Source organism: Miscanthus floridulus, chromosome 1 (genome assembly GCF_019320115.1).
Source record: "Miscanthus floridulus cultivar M001 chromosome 1, ASM1932011v1, whole genome shotgun sequence".
Classification (NCBI taxonomy): Eukaryota; Viridiplantae; Streptophyta; class Magnoliopsida; order Poales; family Poaceae; genus Miscanthus; species Miscanthus floridulus.
In genome coordinates, this window is record NC_089580.1 from 204,036,670 (window position 1) to 204,062,459 (window position 25,790).

The 25,790-nt window shown below is 42.0% G+C and overlaps 1 protein-coding gene across 1 annotated transcript; it reads right to left on the reverse strand.

Annotated features, from left to right (window-relative positions):
* Positions 1-163: 163 nt before the first annotated feature.
* LOC136451115 (MADS-box transcription factor 50-like) lies at positions 164-21,875 on the reverse strand. The gene is made up of 8 exons (XM_066451865.1): positions 21,643-21,875; positions 21,223-21,532; positions 2,019-2,097; positions 1,394-1,455; positions 1,207-1,306; positions 1,048-1,089; positions 891-932; positions 164-675 (listed from the first exon to the last, which is right to left on the reverse strand). Exons 2-8 carry the CDS (start codon positions 21,402-21,404, stop codon positions 478-480), a joined length of 705 nt encoding a protein of 234 aa, XP_066307962.1. The 5' UTR covers positions 21,405-21,532; positions 21,643-21,875; the 3' UTR covers positions 164-477.
* Positions 21,876-25,790: the final 3,915 nt, after the last annotated feature.

Below are 25,790 nucleotides of genomic sequence, written 5' to 3' on the forward strand. Positions count from 1 at the left end.
GAGCCCCGCACCGAAGATTTGATCAGAAAAATCGGCCAGCCTGCTGACTCGCAGAAGGCCCGAAGCATCGCCCAATCGACACGACACCCTAAAGGTTCAAAGCTCCCAAGTCCCCACCCGCTGCTTCTTGAAGCAGCTCACCAAATCAAAGCTGCGAGTCTCATCTCATAACATAACACTGGCATTCATCAGCAGGAGAATATACTTGAGATTTGGTTGGATCCACATCCACAGAAGATTTCGACACGATCGAGCAGGAGCTACAGGGATGAGAGGGTAAGTGTTCTCCAACGGATGTTTTGGCGCATGTGCCTTTGCGTCTGCATCCACGGACGATACACAGGTCTGTAAAACACGACGCGATTGATTCATATTGCTTGGCTTGGTTTGGCTTTGCTTTGCATCTCCAGTTCTCCGCACCAGAGATCTAAGATTATTCTCCGCTAGCTAGCATTGGTTGGGCCTCTGCACTGCTGGCTAGCCTGACCTGATCTCTACTGCAGCCTTGTCTTTGTTTGAGCGGTAATCTCTGCCGGGCAATCCTATGAACAGCTCGGTCTCCACGTCCACCCCGTCGTCCTTCGGCTCCGGCTCCGGGTGATCGTCCTCCACGGTGATGGCTGCCGGCGCTGGAGGCGGCGGAGGAGCCATCAGCATTGGCGGCTGCTTCTTGCACTGCAGACATGACTTCGATTAGTATATACCACATGCTTGCATCATGATCTTGCAAAAATTGTATGCTAACGATTTGGGAGAAATCCATGACTGTATGCACATAAGATATCACGGGAGGTCGAGGTAAGCAGTATAATCAAAGACTGTCGTTGGGTTGTTGGCATATGCCGCATGCAGCGTCTTCCCATGGTTGTAAAATGTTTCACCACCATTACCTTTTCACGTAAATCTTCGTTGCTCTTGCGCAGATTCATCTCCTGTTTGATGTTGACGCAGCAAATAAACAAAGCACAAGTCAGGGACTACTCCTAACTGTGCATTCTGATGTTTTTATGTCGCTGTAGGACAAGAAGCTGGCAAGAACTGACTTACCTTCTCCTTCAGCTTATTGACCTGCTCCACCAGCAGCATTGTCTGCCATGTAAGATCAAATGTAAAGCTGAAAGCTGCTCGTGCTCATATATATGCAGCTTCAAATCATTTGTTAACACATATAAACTATATAAAAACGACTAGAAGAAAATAACTAACCTTTCTTCCCCTGATGCAATGCAGGCTCTTTTCAAGTTCGACTTCCAAACTGTGCAGTTCTTCAATGGAGCATTCTTCCAATCTCTCACCCAAAAGTTTCCTGCATCTCAACGAAAATTAGTTCGTGGGCCGGTACATAAGGATATCAGTATTTGATAGCATCAGTATTTGATAGCTAAATAATTACCTTTTGTAAGCATCAAGTGCTTCGAGTTTCTTTGCCAGGCCCTCCGCATCAGCTTTTACTTGCTGCAATATAAGTTGGACCAGACAATCTTAGTATCACTATTACATTAAAACTACCAAATGATATATCACCTATACTGTGATGAATACTTGGTGGATGGGGGGTACAGCGGTCATGCCAACAGAACCAGCCAATACCTATGCACTTCCTCGTAGGTCACAACTCACATTAAAAACCTTAAAAAATACATTCAGCATATTTTTAAAGTTTTGAAATGAATGAAGATTCTCAAAAAATATATTCGGCTTTTGCACTCTTGTTTATTCAAGGTCTTATCATATCTGCATCACATGTTGTTTTAAAATATTCAGCTGTACATTAGTTGTACCCTGCCAAAGCTTCACTCCAGTATAGTTTTATGCTTCAGGTTTCAGTAGAAGCATCATCAGCTGGGAAATAATGGACATCCAACAAAAGTATATCAAACCATTGGAAATAGAGGCTCATTAATGCTAGTTAGCTTAAGGATGATCCACAGAATAGACAAAATCGCTTGATAAAATCGACATTCAAGAATTGAAATTAGACACCATAAGAAGCCTAACAAGAAATATAACCATGTCACCTCAATATCCTGCTGTACTGTCTTGTTGCTGACATTATCCTTTGTGTATGTTCTATAACGTTCAATTGTTTTCTGCACACTGAAAAGGGAGAAAAATAAAGTTACTAAAATTATGTCAGAATTTAGGATACAGTTGATTTGTTGTGAACTCACAAATTCTTAGCTATATCTTTGCATATTCAAATACTTGGATTTATCTCATTCTAAAACATGGATCACAAAATGCATCAAATAGCTTGGATGCAATAAATTCAAATTAGAATTTTCACGTCCTTTTTTCCATGTTTCGATCACATAGCTAGTATTCTAAACAAAGATTATCCATTAAAATGCATGATGTGTTTTCTGCAGCTTATACCGGAGCTCTTTACATCTAGATAACTCTTAGTAAGCATGGAGTATAAAGTTTACTAGACAAGTATGGTCTTATATATACATGGATACTATCCAATTTAGTAGCAATAGTAAAAAAACTTCTCACTCATCAACGTTTCATTTAAGTGAAGGTTACAGATTTACTCAATCTGTGGCATTATTTTATCAGCTCTGCCCCATCCAATTGTGTGGGCAACGTACAATCCGATTTTTTATAAAGCTGCAGACCAAGTGGTATATTCTAGGGTTTGTTGGTTCATAACTCAAGAGGGGGCAAAGTGGAACTCAACCAAGCCCAATTACCTATTGCACTGGTTTGATATTGTGCACAATCTCAGTCTCTCAGAGACATATCATAAAGTACTAAAAATCACTGAAATACTGCAGCCTAAGTTACAAAGGCAGTTTGGAGTGATGTGATTATAAATGAAGTAGCAAGAAAAGTCATTGAAAATTTCAAAGAATTTGAAAGTTGACCAGAAGCAGATTGGTATTAAAATTATCATTTATAAACTTCAGCGAAATGATAGATATTATGTCTCAGAGAATAGTATTTGAAATTTGGCCAGAGCCTGCGTCCACAGTTGCTAATCAAGACTAGGATACACAACCCAGATTGGCCAACCAAACAAGAAAATAATGTCTATGAAAATTTTGATCTTTTCAGAACATTGGAAAGTAAATGTGCACTGACACATGATAGGATTTGTATTCATGGCTATAGTCTATGTATCATGAAACTTTATTAGACAAGATATTACCATTTTATATAAGAACATATTGTGCATTGCCTTGTAAATTAATTATAAGGCCTTGTTATGTTTCAACTTGGTTTCTACAATTTTATGCCTTAACAAGTCCAACCAATATGGTGCTTTGACCTCTTAGAAAAAAAAGGGGATAACCATAGGAATGGATATATCTCTTGAAATATTATTGCTTATGACATTATGGTTTTATGTTGAAGCATATTGTGCATTGCGTAATTAGTGACTAGAACTTATTTAGTTTAGAGGTGTGGTGCAAGCCATGAAATTTATTTCAGTTGAGTGGGATCGTCACCACATCATACTGTATGTCCCCACACAAAAGTTATGTAGTAAAACTCACAAACTTCAAAAAAGGTTGGTCACAATGCATATTTTATCCTATTATCTTCAGCTATTTAGGAAGTGAGGCCTTGTAATATGAAGAAATTGTCATCTTCGCTTCTAAAATAAAAAAAAACGATGCCAGCATGGGAAAAAATGTTTCAATTCAAACATTGAAGATTTAAGGACACACCGGTCATTACAAAAGGAGAAAAAATAGCTATTCACAAGCATTTCCAAATCTTATGAATTAACATAACTTAACTCTTAAGGTGCTCCCAATCTATATATATGTAATGAAACATCTTCAAATACTTCGTAACATAGAGTATGACATCACTAATTGTCCCCCAAAAATCAACTAGTGAAATAACTTTGGTTTGGTAGTGAAGGCAAAGGATTATGGTTAAAGTTCTTTTATGTTTAGGAAACCACACAGAGCAAACCACCAACTTAAATTTAGATTATCCACGTGAGGTACTTCTTTTACCATTGAACGCATAAATGCCAAAGGGAACACCAACATAAAAAGATAAGAGTGGTAGTAGCTTATGTTACATCACAAACTAGTACACCATGTGGTAAAGAGACCACTCGCACATCTTGGAACCATAGTTAGTTGGAGGTGATCCTTCAGGAGTCAATGTGATGATGTGTGTGCCCATTTGCATGTGTTGGAGATAATAATTTAAACTCTCTTGGATACATTGTACCAAACTATAGACCAGTACTTGAGCCACCAAGTATATTGATTCATGGTTCAATGTATAGTATAGAGAAATTGGGACCTAAAATAAATTTGTTTCCACATTGTATTAATATGCAGTCATAGCCTAATAAGTTGCCCAAGCAACTCTAGTGCATTATTTTCATATGAACCCCTCGTGCCAGTACAATGATTTTGCTTGTCTACAAATCCATGAAGTCATGCATCTGCTTCACACTAGTTCAAATGCATGGGGAAATTTTTATGTGAACCAGACCAATCACTTGCTCCCCCCAAAAGCACAAGGCGGAGCGGGTAACACACACAGTTGTACGTAGCAAGATGGCATGCATGTTCTGATGGTAGATAAAGCAAGATAACACGTTGACTTTCAAGAGTGGAGAACAAGATGGTCACATCATGACAGACTTCTAGTCAAGCATGTAGCAATATTCGATAGGACTTTCCATGAAAAGGCCTAATTGGTCAGTTGCGTTTAGGGCTTCAAGTTGGAACATTGGCCAGTCAATGTCCAAGTTTACTGCCAAGAGTATCATCAATTAGTCAATGACTAAAGTATTAGTCTCTAAACATTGGCCTCAAGAGACTAGTAAATGTACTATAGAACGATTGTTCATAGATGGGTGGCTTTGCATCTTTTAGCTTGATATAGTTTGCATTGAAAACAAATTTAAGTTTGATTAAATACTTGCATATGAACCAACATGTCAAATTATTTACTTGGAGTAACAAATCAAAATTATTTCTCAAATCCACCTTTTAGGTAATCTTTCGTAACAAAACACTTGAATGCATCTAATATATATCAAACTTCAATTTAAAATTTCATGCAATGATATCAAGTAATATTGTAGTTGCTAAATTTGTGATTCTAAAGAGAAAGCTAGAATACAAAAGGTTTGGTCACTACTTAACCTCATCTGAAAAAAAAGATGATGAATTGAAAACTCGAGAACAAGATATTTGTACAAATTGAGCATCACGCCTCCAACATCACGCCTCCAACAACCCAAACACAACCGTTTGACAAATTATGTGAAAAGAACATGATATGTTTCTCTTTAAGTAGTAACCTTAATGGCTTAACAATCACTAGGTTTTGTTGCTTAGCTCTACCTACAAGTTGTCTCTATGTGCCTCCATAGGGCTTTCTCCATAAACAAACAAGATCAATATACCTTTAGAAATTATTACCTATGAAATCATGCTTTTAACCCATTGGTAACCTCTTGATTAAGGCCTATTCTTCTCAGACATATCTCCATCTTCTATGTCTAATTCCACTAACAGCGTGTTTGGTTAGACGAACGATTTCATTCCGCATGGGTCCATGAGGCATGAGGTGGTTCGATGGTTTTGGCTGGATGACCTCGTTCCACGGATTGACCTGCTACAGATGACGGACGACGTGAACCCATAGCGCTAACCAAACGGCCTCATAGGCTCGGATAGAGGTTCGGATCGTCCAGCGTACCATTCCGTACTGCAAACCAAACAGGCCGTAAGGGTTACATGAAGGGAGATATCCACGTTTATGGTTGATGCGTCTAAAGGATAACACATGATTGAGGTATCTCTCACCATATATGAAATACTTTAGAAGCTGACATTTCATCTATTCCACTCAGGGTTCTAAATAGCCCGCGATAGCACCGCGATAGCTTTTTCATTGGATCTACTACTACGATATTGCCAATTGTTCCACTATTGCTACTAATGACACTTTAGGTTCACTAAACAACCCTATTTATTTGTCTTAGCCGCAAAAAAGTTTTGCATCGCTAATCTTATAGAGGCAAATATTTATTCCTTAGTCATAAGAACTATAATCTATGTTTATGTTAGGTTCTTTACTTGATATTAATATATAACAAACCATGAATAATCATTGAACCATTGATCATTGAATATTGGAAGATTATGAATGTTAATCACAACAATGAGTATGTTGATTGATATGGTGAATGTTAAGTAATGGATATGGAGGCATGTTCTCCTAGAGCTTGTAGATTTATTTAAGTATTTATGTTCATAAATTTTGTTATGCATAATTAATTAAAATTTTTCATGTTTTCTATAAAACCGCTAAATGAAATAGCTTTCACTATATCCCGCTATAATTTTTTTTTGTAGCTTTTGAAAGAGGTTACCGCTAAATATCTTAGACTATGATTTAAAACATTGGTTCCAGTTAATAACATGGCCAATATTTTCATAGATATCTCAGTCTCTAGATATAACTCAATCCAAATATATATTGAAAGATATTCTTCTTAGGCACTACATGATCCTCCAAATTAACATCTTTATCATGTCTAGTAGGTTAGCAGACACACACTCACACCTCATGTACTCAGGTTTAGTTCTGCTAAGTCTAGTGAATGAAACCACAACTCTAGTTTCCTACGTACTCCCACTCTTCATCAAATAGCAATCCATTATCATACACCAAGGGATATACTCTTCTGAGCTATGACCCTCCTGACCTCATCGATCACTAAGCGTGTATTTGGTTAGGAGGTTGAAGAAGGTTCGAATGAGTTGGACCCATTTTTAGAGCTGTTTGGTTGAAGGGCTGGGTGGGTTGGGTTGAACCCATAGAGGAATATACCTTCTAGATGTGGGTTCATCTGGTACCTCCAAATCTCAAAAATTGTTTCGACACAGTCACTTCTATGTTGATGAGCGCGGGTGAGGACTGGAGGAGCTAGCCCTGCGCCGCCATGGTGGGCGAGCTCCAGTTGCCCTGGAGGTGCTCCTCCATCGGGCAGCGCGGCTCCGTCAAGGCATAGGGCTCCTTCTACTAGAGGAAGAACGTGTAGGAGTGGCGGACAACATGGGCCCCATGATAACAGTTGGGCCTCATGATGACCAGCAACTAACAGTGTTGAAAAGGCCATCCATTCCAACCCATTCAATCCCTCGTACCGAACAAGAAATTGGAATGACCATGTCCCTCAATCCAAACACAAAATGTGTCCAACCCAACCCTAAAACCTACATGTCCAATCCATCCCATATCATCCGGAAACCAAACACATGCTAAGGAAAATAGATCGGGGTTGAAGACTAACCCTTGATGCAACCCTATTTTAATCCGGATGTCATCCATCTCACTATGGCTTATCTGATCACTAATTACAACATTGTTGTAAGTTGAGAGTAACATACATTGTCGTGACTTTTTTGGTATGGGGGTGATAAGCCCTCATATAACATGAGGAAATAAAATGAGGTAAATTTCAATTCATAGAGCCAAGTGGCACCACCATCACAAGTTGTTTCTCCAATAGTCGGGATTTTGATGATGTCAATGTAAGTTCAAAGATCACTACACTGATGGTATACTTGCTTTCGACAAACCCCTCACTATAGAGCTAGGCAATGGGCAACAGATCCCTCATAGTAGTGACTCACTATAGAGCTAGGCAATGGGCAACGGATCCCTCATAGTAGTGAGCCCACACTTACAGAAGCTCACTTTCCTAACTTCTAAGGGTAATGATGATCATTTTACCTTGGTTTGAATAGGTGTGAGTACTTCTTTCAAAGTTATGGATTTCCGATTATAAAGATAGAAAAGGCCCATCTTGCTTCCTAACACCACCAAAACCGCATGATAGTGGCATGTTAGTGATGTTATACCTCATCTAGTAGTATGTAAAGTGATGCTATAAAGGGAGAACGATACACCAAGGAACTCTTCATCAAACTCATCAATATTTGCTTTAGATCATCTTGTCACACAAACCCCCTTAGTAAGTTGGTTGTCACTCGACATACTTTATGAGTAGAGTACTTTGAGCAATTTCTAGATCTTGGCACTAGGGTTCGTTGAAATATATGATCTATGTCTTCTTATAAGCCACTAAAGATCTATGTGAAGCTTATGGTGTCGATAAAACTAGAGAAGGTCATGACTTATGAGCATAGAACATGCTTATGGCCATCATGCTTTGGTGGCCGTGGAGACCAACCCATGGCATCAAAATCACATTCTTCTACCTTGTATACCTAATCGATTACCCAGAAGCAGATGACAAAACAATGACAAATGCCTAACACTAAAGGAGATGGCAAATGTTGTCATCGGAAGATGATTTTTTCCTACATTGAGCTCCACAAAGGTAAAGCTATGCCTACCACTTACTTCAGCAACAAAGTTGGTACTAACCGATGTCACTTGACAAGAGATCAAGAGGATCACCTACCACTTATTCCAATTCTTATCTAATTCTACCTCTAGTTTCCATCTAATCCGAACACCTCCGGGTGGGAGGAGGCCTACACAGAGTCATCGCCCCTTCCTCATTTAGGCCTTACTAGGGCCAACCACCGGGGTTGTAGATCGACCCGTGATAGCTTAGTCCTCACTTTAGTTCTATGGTCCCAAGCCAATCATATGTCCAAAGTAGCATTCGATGTTTCCCAATTGAATGTTTTGTAGTAGCGCCAATTAACAGTGGACATTGCATGGTGGTTTTTGACACATTGTTATGACTTTTCTATCACCAACTAACAACTTGTGCATTTTCCTCTTCACTTTGAATGTGTCTTTTGCTAGGTTTTTGTCCTTGCTATTACATCGCATTGCCTATTGAGATTTAGCTTTCATCAATGATGTTGGGATATGGCACTTCATACTTGCACATGGCATGCCATAACTAATTTGGTTGTTCTTGGAAAAAAAACTTCAGAGTTTCTCACTCTGCATGCTGCTTCAGCTAGCTTAATCATACTCTACACAATCTCATCACCAACTTCATCCTTCGGAAACTCTAAAACTTGGTCTAGCTTGGATAACCAATTGTTGTTTATGCAAAAATCACTTGGAGGCATTACTCTATGTCGGTTGGAGCTTGAAGACAAGATAGAGTTTGCAAAATAAGGAGATGATACAACCTTTGTATCAACAGTCTAGGATAGCCCATGGGAAAGCGAATCTAGATATCATGATAGCATCCAAGTTACAAGTTGCAATGATTGTCGTTACACCTTGGAAGGGCATGTGACAGACCAAGCTCTAGTTTCCACACACAACCATCCCTCATTTCAATGTCAACTTCATCATCAATTAACCATAATAAGGATATTCAAATGCTGAGTTAGGGAGCGATAGGTTTGGAAGGCTACATCATCAATCTTTGAAGACAATTTACAAAATGACAAGGTTATGCCACTACAACAAATTTGCTAACTAAGATGACATTAAGCTTTTTGCCACTAGTACTCAAATCTGTCTTCCACTTGCTATGAAGAATAATCATCTAGTAGTTTTTCCTAAAGTTAAATTGATAGGTTAAGCACAACTTTGTACCTTTCGTATCATATGCGGATCTTCCCTGAACCAAGCATAGATTTATCTAATCGCAGATATTACCTTGACCTACCGGTTTCCATCTCCAAATATGTGTAATCAATTAATTATTCGCATCTACTGTACACATGTCCAATCTAAACTCTATTTCCAACGAAGAAAGATGAAATGAAATGGTGCATGCTTTAGGGCCTCTTCAGTAGAGTTCCTTCTTCCGAAGTGATTTTGTGTCTGAAAGTGGTTCTCTTGGATTCACTAAGATAAACTACAAGTAAAAAGTGATTTTGTGCGAAAGAAGTGAATAAGCAGCACTACTTTTTCAGATCTCGGCCTCCAAGTTCATTTCAGACACTTCTCTATAAAATGATATTTGGCAATGCACTCATATGCGATCCTCTTTCACCCCAAGTTACAAATATTGACCATAACAACTTGTATTGCATGTGTTTCTCGTCCCTATTTCTTATGTTTTTGTCTGTTTTGTCGTTCAAAGCAGAAAAAGCATGCACTATTAACATTGATTAATATTGATATTGTCATATCATAACATGATATTTAACTCAAGGTTGATTTGCTTTATCTTGATTACTAGATCATAAAAAATAGGCATCAAAATTGAATTTCCTTCTAAAATAATTAATTTTACTTTATAATACCTTTCTAATCTAAGAATCATGACAAACTAAACTACATCTTAAGTTGCCATGTGTGGTTCATCTAGGAGCTCCTCCAACATGACACAAAGTCCTTACAGCGACATGACAAAGAAGTTCTTGTGTGGCCACATGGAAGGACAAGACAAGGAAAGTCCTTGTGTGGCCAAAATACAAGGACAATACACGCTGCCCCGAACTACAACACAAAATTGTGTGTCAATCAAGAGTACAACAATGCAAGGAGCATCGTACCGACGAAGTGTATAGGAACCAGAGTTATGTTGCTAGTCTTAATTCATGTGGTCGCGTGTAACGAGATTTTGGGGCCGTTTACCAAACATGGACTCATCGTCTTTGATATCCAAAAGGAAAAACCACTTGTAAACGAGATTGAGACCCTTAACATAGTGCTCGTCACTAGGACCAGGCGGTGGCGCTCATCAATCTTGTTAGGGGTCATATGGCGAGCTATGTGGTTGGCACATGGACATGTCAAAGGGAAGCATGATGTCTTCGTGTGGCCATCGATGGTGTGGCTAACATATGTATAGGGCGGTAAAGGTCCATCAAAATTGGATCATGTGATGGTGGAAGGAAAATTGAGGTTGTGTGATGTTGACGAGAAGTTGGTGGGGGACATAGAAAAGTTTATGCATGCCATAGTCGTTGATGCTTGTTGAGGCTATTCAAACGACCAAGCCAAACTCTTGGTGACTCCAACAATCAGGGATCCCAAAGTTGCATGCCAAGGCTCAAAAGTTCATGTTGGCCCACAATGTAGAGTTATATTTGCTAGCTCTTGGTGAGTGATCCGACAAGTGTGAAGAGAGCCAAGAACCTTCTTTGGTAATTTATGATCTATTCAACAAGGAAGTAGATCACAAGCTCCCCCAAGGGCTTTGTGCACGTAGAAACACCGCCTTGGTGGGTGTCATCGTCACACTTAACATGCATGTACTACAGATACAACTATGCCACTCCATGTAGATGATGTGCAACGAGAGGCTTGTCTTCCACCATGCTAGGGATGGATATCGAGCCAGCTCGGCTCGTTATGGCTCTTTATAGAAATGAGCTAAAAGACTAGCTCGGCTCGACTCGTTAGCGAGCTCAAGCCAGCTCTTTTAGCTCGCAAGCCAAAGCACAAAAACACAGTACATAGAGATTATAACGTAAGTTAGCAACAAACACATACAACAACAACAACAAAATACCCTTTCAGTCCCAAGCAAGTTGGGGTAGGCTAGAGTTGAAACCCACCAAGAGCCCCAAGTCACGGTTCAGGCACTGCAATAGCTACTTTCCAAGTACTCATATTCAAACATAGATCTCTAGATATATCCCAAGCTTTCAAATCTCTTTTTATTGCCTACCCCATGTCAATTTCGGTCTTCCTCTACCTCTCCTCGTATTATTAGCTTGGCTTAGGACTCCACAATGCACTGGTGCCTCTGGAGGTCTCCTTTGAACATAGCCAAACCACCTCAACCGATGTTGCGCAAGCTTTTCTTCAATTGGTGCTACCTCTAGGCGATCACGTATATAATCGTTCCGAACTCGGTCCATTCTTGTGTGACCGCAAATCCATCGCAACATATGTATTTCTGCAACACTCAGTTGTTGAATATGTCGAATCTTTGTAGGCCAACATTCTGCTCCATACAACATAGCCGGTCTAATCGCCGTTCTATAGAACTTGCCTTTTAACTTTTGTGGTACCCTCTTGTCATAGAGAATGCCAGAAGCTTGTCGTCACTTGATCTACACTACTTTGATTCTATGGCTAACGTCCGCATCAATATCTTCATCCCTCTGTAGCATCGATCCCAAATACCGAAAGGTATCCTTCTTAGGCACTACTTGACCTTCCAAACTCACATCTCCCTCATGTACAACTCCGCCAAAGTCGCATCTCATGTATTCGGTTTTAGTTCTGCTCAATCTAAAATATTTAGACTCAAGGGTCTGCCGCCATAACTCTAGTTTCCTATTTACTCCCGCCTGACTTTCGTCCACTAACACTACATCATCAGCGAACAACACAACATACACCAAGGAATATCCCCTTGTATGTTCCTGATAACCTCATCCATTACCAAGGCAAAGAGATAGGGCTTAAGGCTGACCCTTGATGAAGTCCAATTTTAATCGAAAAGTAATATGTGTTACCATCGTTTGTTCGAACACTAGTCACAACATTGTTGTACATGTCCTTCATGAGGGTCACGTACTTTGATGGGACTTTATGTTTGTCCAAAGACCACCACATAACATTTCTTGGTATCTTATCATAAGCCTTCTCCAAGTCAATGAAAACCAAGTGGAAGTCCTTCTTCTGCTCTCTAAACCGCTCCATAACATGTCTTATTAAGAAGATTACTTTTGTGGTTGACCTTCCGAGCATGTAACCAAATTGGTTTGTTGATATCTGTGTCGTTCCTCGTAGGCGCTGCTCGATGACTCTCTCCCATAACTTCATAGTGTGGCTCATCAACTTAATTCCTCGATAATTAGTACAACTTTGGATATATCCCTTTTTCTTGTAGACCGGTACCAATATGCTTCTTCTCCACTCCTCAGGCATCTTGTTCGATCGAAAGATATTGTTGAATATCTTGGTTAGCCATACTATAGCTATATACCCGAGACATCTCCACAACTTGATTGGGATACCATCAGAGCCCATCGCTTTGCCCCCTTTCATCATTTTCGGGCTTCTCTGACCTCCGATTCTTGAATCCTCCGCACAAAGCGCATGTTAGTGTCATCAAACGAGTCGTCCAGCTGAACGGTGTTGTTCTCGTTCTCACCAACAATTTATCAAAATACTCTTGCCATCTATGTCTGGTCTCATCTTCCTTCACCAAGAGTTGCTCCCTCTCATCCTTTATGCACTTGACTTGGTTAAAGTCCCTTGTCTTTCTATCGCGAGCCCTAGCCATTCTATAAATGTCATTCTCTCCTTCCTTCGTACTTAAACGTCGGTAAAGGTCCTCATAGGCTCGCCCCTTTGCCTCACTCACCGCTCGTTTTGCAGTCTTCTTTGCCACCTTGTACTTCTCTATGTTGTTTGCACACCTGTAATGATACAAGCGCTTATAGCACTCCTTTTCCTTAATAGCCTTTTGCACATCTTCATTCCACCACCAAGTGTCTTTCGAGTCGCATCCGCTCCCTTTGGTCACTCTAAGCACCTCTGAAGCAACCTTCCGAACGCATGTTGCCATCTTCTCCCACATGTTGTTTGCATCGCCTTCATCATTCCAAGGACCCTCTTCAATGATCTTTTCCTTAAAGACCTTTGATGCCTCATCTTCTAATTTCCACCACTTCATTCTAGCAACCCTAACTTGTTTGTTCCCACGAGCTTACACCAGAAAGCGGAAGTCAGCCACCACCAGCTTGTGTTGAGCGACCACACATTCTCCAGGTATCACCTTACATTCCACGCATGGTCATTTATCCCTCCTTGTAAGGACAAAGTCGATTTGAATAAAGTACTGACCGCCACTAAGGGTCACTAAATAGGACTGTCTCTTACGAAAGAAAGTGTTAGCTATCATCAGATCAAAAGCTATGGCGAAGACTAAGACTTCCACTCCCTCCTGGTTCCTACTACCATATCTGAAACCCCCATAAACCACCTCAAAACCTACACTTGATGTACCTACATGGCCATTAAGATCACCTCCTATAAAAAGCTTCTCGCTACTAGGGATAGCTCTAACCAAGCGATTTAAGTCTTCCCAGAAAAACCGCTTAGCACTCTCATCATGGCCTACTTGGGGGCATACGCACTAATTACGTTTAAGACCATATCACTAATGACAAGTTTAACTAAGATGATTCTATCCCCTTGCCTTCTCATCTCCACCACACCATCCTTGAGGCTCTTATCAATTAAAACTCCTACTCCATTTTTATTTGAAGTTGTCCATGTGTACCATAGCTTGAAGCCGGTATTGTCCACCTCCTTCGCCTTCTGCCCCTTCCATTTAGTCTCTTGGACACATAAGATATTTACACGTCTCCTAACCGATGTGTCCACTAACTCTCTTAACTTACCTGTAAGGGACCCTACATTTCAGCTACCTAAACGGATCCTAGTTGGCTCGACTAGCTTCCTTACCCTTCGCACCCGCCGAGGTAGGTGTGAAGACCCTTGCTCTTAGCAACAAACACATCACATGCATATTTAAAAAAGAATAAACAAAATCCATATGAATTTTGGACTCGTCTCGCGTGAACATGATGCCATGGGGTAGGCTGGTGGGGTGACTGGGTGGGGCCATGGGGTATATTGGTCTAGGGTTTTAGTGTTTAATCGATGTTGGGCCATAGGCAGAGGGATATATGGATTGCTTAAAGTTGTATAGGGCTGAGCCGAGGGATATATGGGCCGATTGCAGTTGTTGTCATGTGAATTACCTTGCTCGTTTTGGCTCGTAAGTTGGCTCGAGCTGGCTTGTTAATTAACCGAGCTAGCTCGAGCTGGCTCATTAATTAAAAATTCAAACGAGCCGAGCTTGAGCCAAGCCACTAACGAGCGAGCTAGTGAGTTACGAGTTTTTCGTCCAGGCCTACACCATGCATTGGGCACGAAAACAGGGCTCACATTGATTGAAGGGAAAGATAGATTGTCGTGGCCAACGAATGTTGGGAAGTCAATCTTGTGAAAGCGTATGAACCCCCAGTGATCCCTCTTAGCATTGTTGCAAAAACTCTCCATCTTGACTAGCTGGGACTAGCTTGCGCTAGCCATGCGGCGATAAAGAGCAATGTTGAGGGCGTGTTGATGTTGAATTGCTGATCAAGGCCCTTAAACCGGATCTCCAGCGCTGATAGGTGGTCTAGCTATGCCAAGGTCGCATGCGCCAAGTCCATGGTATCATCCTTAATGTCATTGGTGGCATTGGGTCCACTTGTGGCAGAACTGTTCAGGACATGATCCCCTTGTGCTATGTTGCTTAGTTGAGAATGTTACACAACCTCAATTTTCCTCATCTCAACCTTATTTTGATCCTGGTTGTAATAGATCGCCTTGTGCTATGTTGCTTTCTAGGGAATCTTAGTAGTTGGTAAGCTTTTCATGAATGCTAACGCTTAAACCATTGTGATTTATTTGCTTTGCTAATGAAATTTGGCCATGCCCTCTATGGAGAAATGATCTAATGATGCATAAATCTCTCCAAAAGTATACCAAAGGTCTACAAACATTCACAAGCAAGGTTTTAAATAGAGAGCTATGAAATTAGTAGTAGCCTCCTCCCGAAGATACAAAAAGCTATATCAGAATTAGCGTAACATATTTCATTTAGCAATTTTGTAGAAAAAATGAAAATTCTTAATTAATTGTGTAGGCAAACATATCGCTAATGAAATTTCATGAACATAAATACTCAAATACAAGTATAAAGCTCTAGGGAACATGTCCCGAGGTCCATGCACACCATTCACTAAAGTAGTCGCCATACTCACAGCTACAATCAATATTCAAAAATCAAACAATTCAATAGTTTATTACATCATTTATTAAATAAATAACACAATGAAGAGACATATATCATAGTTATCTAGAGTGAGCAATATATATTTGCCTCGGTCAATAATAGTGGTGCGAAAAATATTTCGCAGCTAAGCCAATTAGTGGTGTTTAGTGGAGCTATAGCGTCATTAGCGACAATAGCATAACAATTGGCAATATCATACATGTAGACCCTACAAAAAAAGTTAGGGCAGTGTGTTTCGAATTATGTTCACAAGTGATTGTCATTGCTATGATTGACCAAAGCAAAGATACGTAAAAATGTACCCTTTTGTCTTGAAGATCAAGAGCATGAAAAGTACATTGTAGACAAGTAACTCATTCACAACTACCCTAGCCAAGGAGTCCAAATGTGTTATGCTAAGAGCACGCCATTTAGTCAAGACCATTTGATAAGTGGTCCCAACAAAAAATTGAAGAGGCCTAACCAAGTCATGGTCTACCAACAAAAATCCATTACAAATGGCAATTTGGCTAGAGTTAGCTCCCAGCTTGTGTCTCTTAGGGAGGACTTACACCTAAAATAGTCGATTAGCCTCAAGATGTGAAATTTTGTTGTAACTCTAAACAATTATCAATAGAACACTACGCAGAAGAACAAAGGTGTCCTCATAAATCATGATCTCAAGAGGCCCAACAAGGTTTTCTAGCAAGCCATGCACTGAAAGGAGTATGATCACTGTAATAGTTTCCAGTGTGCGACGGCATCTACTTACTCTTGTGTAATTGCATTCCTAGTTTTTTCTGTTACAACATGAATGCATTGGTTTATCCAAAGCTTTGTTACTTGGACATACTTTCTAAAAAGTTAGAAGGGCAGGCCTGGTGCAGTGGTGAGAGCTGTCTCACTGAGTCACCAGATCGTGGGTTCGAAGCAGCCTCTTCGCAGATTTGTGGGGGGGGAAGGCTTGCCTTAGTTTTTTTCTTCCCCAGACCCCACTCATGTGGGAGCCTCCGGCACTGGGTCTGTCCTTTTTAATCTTGAGCAAATTTCTAAACACCTAAAAAGACTCTAACGTCATCATCTACCCGGTGATACCAAATCTTGATCTTTGCTCACGCATCTACGTCCGATACAAATCATCCTCTAATCAGAGCGCGTCCGTGTCATACCCGGCTTCGATATGAAGACCGGATCCATGTTTCCGCGTCCGATACAAAGTCCTTAGAGCTCACGTGTCCGCGTCTTATTACTAAGGTTTAGTTCAAAAATTATGACCCCGGTGCAACACACGGGCATTTATCTAGTAATATGTAAGTAACAAAGCTATCAAGTATCAAATAAAAAAATATAATGGTTAAGATGCTAGTGATTATTTTACTCTAAGTTGGCACCATATTCATAGCAAGGAACTATGTCCAAGTAGTATGGCAGGATCAAATAATTGAATGTATGCAAATGCATGCATTCTTAAATCCAAAAAATACATCGACATTGTCATATTTCTAAACACTTTACTAGGAAAATACAATATAATTAACTAAGAATTGAGATACTGGTTATATAGATATTATGTATTCTTAATGACAATGTTTCTCTAGTATTTGCATCAAGGTTACTGGCATTTACATCGGTCTTCCATGCAACACATTAGCATATATGTATTCCTAAATAATATTTCGTAATTGTTGGATTAAATTTTGGTGTTAATAGATTCCAAACCAAGACACTACAACAACCAAGTAAATGACTACATGCAAGTTGTCCCCTCAAATATCTCGTGGCTAACCTTTGTGTTCATGCGGTTTTTAGCCGCATCAATTTTATGTCCTATTGACACATGCTGATTTTTGTTGCTTAAATGTCCAAGGTAAAATTTTACGATTGAAATAAGATATGGAAGTTTTAAACGTAATGACTAAGATTGGTTGAATAGGATCAAACATCACATAAATTGGAATCATGATCAAGCAAAGTTAATACATCGAACAACCCACTTTTATGACATATGTGGTAGTAGTGGGCCTCGTGATCACACTAGTGACTTATCAAAATAATTAACATGTCAATGTATTTGTATGTCATATGGGGAGACGAAGTGGACAATACAATGATATTATCGCATGGCAAGAAGTAATTATATATTTGTCCTATTTTAAATATTGCTTTGATAATTAGGATTATGTAATTGACATATTTTAAATAGACAAACAAATGTCTAACTAAAAATAGGTAAGTCAGGCTCCATTACATTTAAGCAAGACCAATTTAAAAGATCAATTGTAATATTGTTGACACCACTTATTATGTAGAGATCATTCTTAGCTAAGCTAGCTATGAGTTGTGAGAACTTTCTATAAGAGAGTAATTATGAAAACACCAAATTCAAAGAATTTGTTTCTTGCTACACATGAATAAATAAATAAAGTAAATTATGAAACTATGCTTTTGAAACAAGGTCTTTGAAGTATCTTATTTTCTTATGTAAGAATTCAACTATAGTTCAAATATTTTCTCCATTTGGATGGTCATCTTGTGCCTAGGTAAAGAAAACAGTTGGTCTCTGAATTTTCCCCATTGTCACTATCATTTTTCTTTATTCGACATTATACTAAATGCAATGGTTATCTAGATCATATCTAGTAATTAATCCCATCTAAAAGAAATGAATTGGTCCTTAGGTACCACCTTAACAAAAAGTTGAGCACTATGAAAGGAAGTTAGATCAATTTGGCTATGGTAGCATGGCACAATTTTCTCAGTAATCTATACCTAATACTAGAAAGGCAAAATTTCTTGCCACCCTAAATTTTCGTCCAACCTAATAATCCTAAAGTGGTTCGGCTTCGGCAATCATGCAACCATCTGTTTTTTGTTCAGAGTTGAGCACGTTTAGGAATTGTTTTCGTTGTTTCTCCAAATCGGACACTTACCACCGTGAAAATCCAATTCAAGTACAAATCAAACCAAAGGGAAAAAAAACATCCCACCAAACAATCATATTTATCACACAATCAATTGATCCAAGCGAATAGAGAAAAAAACACAAAAATCATGAAACCGTGCACAAGCCTGCTGCACAGCCAACATGGCTGTGCTCTAACCATGGCCACGAGCCCGCCATGGGTGGCCATGCCCTCAGGTCGTAGCTGTCCGTTGTCCTTGGTCGTGCTCGATGTCGGCGCTCCCCTATCGTCGCCATCCACACCGCGCCTTTGCTGTGCCGCCACATGGCCTGCGAGCTGACGCTAACATTCCTCGGCCTGTGAGTCGCCGCAGCCACCGGTCCACGCTCGGCGAGCCGCAAGCCACACAGCCGCAGGGCTCACGAGCAGCTGCCGACGGATCTCAACTAGCCAGCCACCACGAGCAGCCGCCGCACGCCCACAAGCAGCAGCCGCCGGTCCTCACCCAGCCATCTGCCACAGCCAGTCCTCGCCCCGCACGCCGCCGCTGTCCCTCTTCATGCCATGCACCGCTGCCGCGGGGCACGCTTGTATGAGGAAGAGGAAAGGAGCTTTTTTGGACTCGAGGAAAGGAGCATTTGCGGTGCTAGCAAGGGATAACGATGAACCAGTGGATAGAAAATTCTGGATTGGAGCTTAAAAAAAATTATGGATTGTATGAATTTGCACAAAACTCTCCCTAAACATTAACCAAATGTTCTTTTTTGTGACGGATGATTTCAACGAACCATGTGAGCTATATATTTCTATAGATATTTCTATATCGATTCCAAACCCAATGCCTTTATATACGTATTAAACTCTCTAATTACCGAAACAAATGGTATGTTGATATGCTTCCGGCTTGATAGTGGGTAGTGTTTAAGTACTTTTTGGGAATTCTTAAGCATTATTATTATATTATAATTATTATTATATATACGTCTAGATCTTTTAGTACATGGTAAGATTCTTATTTCCTTTGACTTATAATTGTTAATTGAGATTTTATAGAAAACAATAACCATATCAATCTCATCTATGTATCAAATACCTATAAGTGTCGTACAAGATAACATCTCAATGACAAGAGACATATTTTTTTTCTCCCCGTTGCAACGCACAGGCATATTGCCTAGTAATTATAACACGATAAAAGTATAACTATTTTCATGTGCCTAGTTAGCACCCCCATCCCCCCCCCCCCCCCCCTCATATTCGTCAACCCTATTGGGCATCCAATTTTTTTTCTGCACCATGGTCTATGCAAACAGTTTATATTACTAGTAGATCCAGCACATAAACCACATCTATTCAGCCATCACAAGGCAGATAAGATGGGTGGATGAAACTACAGCCAGCAGTAAACAAGATAGCACCACTACCATCAACCTGACAAAGGCCACAATGTGGTTTGAGTACAAAATTCCTTTTTGGGTTAACTATGTGGGGGAAAAACAGCAGGCTATATATTACTTATAGATCCAGCACATAAACCACATCTATGAAGCCTCACAAAGCAGGCAAAGATGGAAGAGGCCCAAATCTGATGAAACGTGGATGAAACTACAGCCAACAGTAAACTTTTTGGGTTAGCTACAATGTGGTTTGAGTACAAAATTACCTTTTTGGGTTAACTATGTGGAAAAAAAAACAGAAGGCCGTACTATAATGAAGCGTGGATGAAACTACAGCCAGCAGTAAACTTGATGAAGGCCGCAGTGTGGTTTGAGTGAGAAATCCCATTTTTGTGTTAACTATATGGCCAAAGAGCCAAAAACAAAACAATATATGTACAGTGGAAGGCATAGTACACAATATCGCATGCGTTGGTTTTGTGTCTGAACAGCAAAAGAACTCAGAGAGTGCCAGTCGTACTACAAAGAAGACCGATGGCACTGGAAACGGACCTCCAGATCGCTCCATGGTTTAATTAAAACGGGTTTAACTGACCCAAAGAAAGAGGAAATCATCCCTGTAGAGATCAGAGGCTCTACAAGTAGAAAATAGCTGAAAAATATTTTCTCAGGCCGCAGTGCATTTTAGTGCGACCACTCCTAGTCAATCGTAGCCTGGTTGATCTATTGTGCCGTACGTGAACATATTTTTGCCTGTTATCAGGCCGAATTTTCCTATTGGCTAGACGCCTACACTAGTTTTATCGGAGAAATGAACTGCCTACATGTACTAACTGTCCTTTCCGCCTGAAACCACGGTAAAGTTGATGCAAAAACATTGCGAGGAGCAGAAAGGAATTCAAACGCACGCCACGGCGAGACAAGATCTTCGGGGCGCAAAATCTTCAAACTGGCCAATGGATAAGCACAAGGAGAGGGGGAGAGGAGTGGGGTGGTATCTGGACAGTCACAGATGTTCGTCCCCCACGGGTCCAAAAAGACGGGAGAGGCCACGCGGTTGCTACAGGAGTTTGCTCAGGGAACGTGCAGTGATCCGAGTCCCACATCGCCCAATTACCAATCACCGCACCCGCAGCCACGGAAGACGATGGATTACCCCCAACCCCAAACCGAAAAAGCATAGCTAAAGAAAGACCACCGGATTGTTGTCGGAGGGAAGACGGATCGGCGGGCGGGGGTGGGTTGTTACCTGCCGCTGGCGAATTCGAAGAGCTTGCCGCGCGGGGAGAAGACGACGAGCGCGACCTCGGCATCGCAGAGGACGGAGAGCTCGAACGCCTTCTTGAGCAGGCCGTTGCGGCGCTTGGAGAAGGTGACCTGGCGGCTGGTCGGATTCTCTATCCGCTTCATCTGCGTCTTGCCCCGCACCATCCTGGACCGCCGGGGCGAGAGCTCCAATCGAATCGCAGCCGGGAGCGGCCGGAACCCAGCTCCTCCTCCTCCTCCCCCTCCCTCTCCCTCTCCCCCTCCCCCGGATCGGCTGGCGGCGACTCCTGCGGCTGGGAGGAGACGCGACGAGGCGGAGGGGTTTGTTATCCGAATTGGGGCGGCGGTGGAGGCAAAAGTGGAAAACAGGGCGGGGATCTGGGGAAGGGAAGGGGGTACTCACCAAATATGGCAAGGGAACGGGGAGAGAAGAAGGGAAGGGGGAGCGGGGCGCGGGGGGCCGTGCCTGCCTTGGCCGCCCTCTCTCTCTCTCCTCGCCTCCTCGGCTTTCCTTTTCCGTCCCTGCCGGTGTTGCCGTGAGCACCGTGAGGGGGGTGGGGCGGGCGGCGCAGCGAGAGCGACCGCAACGAGGCGGAACGGAAAGGGGAGGGCGGGTTCGGTGGGTGCCGTTTCCGGTTGTGTGTGGGCGCTGCTGCTGGACGGAGACGAAAGGGTATCACCACCACTTATACTAATAAAGAATGCGAGGAAAGCGAAGCCCGGAATTTCCCGTCCGAGGAAAATTATCGCGCCCGCCATTGGCCGGGTGCGCACTGTCTGCCTCTTTTCGGGAAGGGGCCGCGTCATTAAAGCTCCGCCTGCCTGTGCCCGCTGATCTTGATCGTTGAGCGATCCGGTCTTTTGCGGGTAACCGCCCGCGAGACCTTGCTATTCGCACGTCCGGCCTGGCTTCCCCCAGACCGCACACCGGAACCGACGGGAGGAGGAGGACGACGACGACTTGACCTATGGCCCGGTAACGTGTGCCGACTGGCGAGCTTTGCAGCTGTGAAGGGACAGGTGTGGAATGGATTGGTAGTAGACTAGTAGGAGCAGCTTGCAAACACTGTACAGTAAATGTTTCCTTCATGCCGAAAGCTAAAACATGTGCTAATAATTATCTCTTTTGATCAAACAATTGCAACTAATAAAATAGCTAATTATTAACTGGATCCTCTAGATAATAAATATATCACTAGTTGGACCAAATCAGATAATAGCGGCTAATAATTATCTTAATCGTATTTTTCATTAACTATGTATCTAAATAATCTACAGCTAATAGTTAGCTAACCACTACCGAAAACAAGAGGTAAGCCGAGTGCAAGAGGGTTTCCCGAGTGCAATTCATCGGGCACTCGACAAACAAGCTATTTGTCGAGTACCGACAAAAAACACTCGGCAAACGAGGCAAAAAAAACACTCGGCAAAATTCAACACTCGGCAAACTAGAAAAAAAAACACTCGACAAAGCAATATGTTTGCCGAGTGTAATTGTCTGGCACTCGGCAAAGAAATAAGTTTGTCGAGTGCCCTCGATCTGGCACTCGACAAACACACAACCTTATAAACTCGCCCGCCCGCCCCTTCCCTCCCACGGGCCCCCCTCCCTCTCCTGGCACCACCGCCCCCTCCCCGCCCTCCCTCTCTCGGCGCCGTCGCCCCCTCCGTCTCCCGCCGTCGCCCCCTCCCTCTCCTGCCGACGCCGCCCCCTCCCATCCCACTCCCCGTCCCCCCCCCCCTCTCCCTCTCCCGGTGCTGCCCCCTCCTCTCACGGCGGGCGTGACCGGCGCGACCACGGCCAGGGGCAGCCAAGCGCGGGCGGCGGGTGGATCTGCACGGTAGCGGAGGAGACACGCGGCGAGGCGTAGCTCGCGGGCGGCAGCACGCCCTCCTCCCACATCGTGACGCGCACGTCGGAGTCGGCATCGACCAGGAGCAAGCCTGCCCGAACCCTATGGCGAGCGCGCGCGTCTGCTCCGGGACAGGCCGCCGCCACCACCAGGAAGCCAACCTACCTCGACGTCAGCAGCCGTCGTCGCGCCTGGAGATCCGTAGTTGCGCCGTCATCTCCTCTCTATTCTCTTCTTCGGGTCCGGCAGCAGCCGCTCCTCCCGGACCTGCAGATGCCGCCGTCGTAAGCTGCTGCTCCCTCCCCCTCTGCGTCGAACACGGATAGGCAGTGAGTTGGGCACTGCCGCGGTGGGTAAGCTACGAGCGGGCCAGAACCGTGCCCTGCCGACTGGCTCCTCGCCTCGGCCACAGGCGACGGGCGTGGTGGTGGCGCCGGGAGGGGGGGAGCCACGGGCGGGCGGCGGGTGGATTTTTTTATATTTTTCGAAAAGTCTTTGTCGAGTGTCGGTTTTAGCACTCGGCAAAGTCTTTGCCGAGTGCCCGATAAAAAACACTCGGTAAAGAAATGTTTACTGACTCTATGTACGCCGAGTGCCGTTTGCTGAGTGTAACACTCGACAAAGGCTTTGCCGAATATTTTTTGGGCTTCGCCATGTGCCGTGGACACACAGCAAACCTGGGCATTCCGGTAGTGAACAAATATTAGATACGAGCTATTAGCCAGCTAACTATTAGCAGATAATAAAATCCAAACAGGGCCTTTGCTAATCTGTCGTCTATCTCTCTCGGGCATTGTGTAGGTTTTAAATTTTCACAATGTACGGGGCAGATAATCTGTCTCCTCCTGGCTTGTGCGGATTTTTTTCGGTGTAAGGTTTTATATATATTGATGCTCTCAAAAATGCCATGTAAGCAAGAAGATATTGAACGATGAATCAAATGCTCCATGCAGTGCACCGTTTCATTTTTGCTATTTTTACATCAGTACATGCAAGAAGCAAGTTCCTTGCAGAGTGTAAAGCTATTTGCTCTCACGTACAAATTAACCGCTATTAGTCATTATAGGTTGATTTAGTCCGTTATTAGTTGTTTGAGAAAGGTGATCGCTAAATGTCTAAGCCCGCTATTTTAAATATTGTATGTAGTTATCTAGATGAAACTCATTTCATCTCTCTTTTCATCGATCCCTTGCATGCCACGGTCAAAAAAAAAATCGGCATAGCACCTTGTCTAATAAGAACGAAACTCACATTTTTTTTATAAGGAATGAAACTCCCACGGCAAGTGATTAAACAAACATGGCATGCATCCAAAAACAAAAAATCATCATTGCTTCATGGGGACGCACGGGGTAGGTGATAATATAATATATATAATACTCCACCAGCAGCAGCGACCGAGATGTTTGCTGGATATGAGCACCTGGCCGGTTATAGTATCTCTGAATCGTTCTACGACTAGTAGTATCAAATAAAGTTACTGTGGCGTTGGGTGGAAATGGTTGGCCAGTAAAAGAGGAACGAAAAGCTAAAGCATCCCTTTCCTTCCCTGGGCGAAGGCATCGTTTTCCAGTAGTGCTAGTGGGTTGTCTTACCAAAAAAATTCCCACCTGTCGTTACCTTTTGCATTTGGACATATGGCTAGATGCAAGCTTAGAATTTTCACACCAATCACACTCCTCCCTAGCGCTACCATCACGTGGATTTGATAACGATACACTACTACTGCAGTATGGAATATATGCTCTAGTATGTTTTGCTGACGAATATATTTATTAGCCTACCAGACTTGATTATGGAGTATTACTGTTGGATGATGGGGACGTAGAGAGGTCCCATTAATTTGCCTTGATAATTTTACAAATGTATAATGACCATAAGAAAAATAATAAGAGCATGCGTGTGTTCAGTTCTAGTGATGAGAGCAACATATACCAGCTTTAACAGTATGCTTATATATGCAGTACTAACTTAACTGGTTTTATACATTGTTTGGGGCCGGGCAACATAAATAAAACACTAGGTTTTTTATTATATTTCACAGGAATCGTACAAAGATTTGAAAAACAAAAACATAGGAACAAAGAAAAATTCTCACTTTCCCAATATTGGTTCAACAAATAAAAGGAAAACGGTTTTTTTTTCGAGACAAAAAAATAAGGAAACGAAATTGCACTGGTGCAATCATAAGCACAGTACCCTACCTAGGGTTATGGATGATGCAAGGCGAGATACAGCAAGTGGGGTACAGTGGTTGGCAAGAGCGCTTTCAAAAAGTAATGATAATCCAATATTGTTTTGTTTTTAGTGAAATAAAAATGCTGTTGAAAAGTCCAGCTTTAAAGTTTTTCTTCTTGACAGCATCACTTTGTGGCCTTCTATGAAGTATGTTTCCGTGGTGGAGTTTCGTTGGTTGTTAGCTTGCTGCTCGCAGGTGATTTGCATGCATCGATCTAGAAAAAAAACATGCCTTGTTAATAGTGGACCAAAAATATTTTCAAATATTGCAAGGCCAAGGTGTGCAACAGTGTTTTAGTTTCTTACATAGTGCAACTATAGTTCCTTGCACAAAGAGACACTGATATTAGTCAGAACTCGGCGGCTAAAGGTTTGAGACACACTTATATTATATAGTTTTTCCCTCAAGTTATTGGTAATTTAGGAATTTGAATGAGACAAACAGAAGACTTCTACTTGT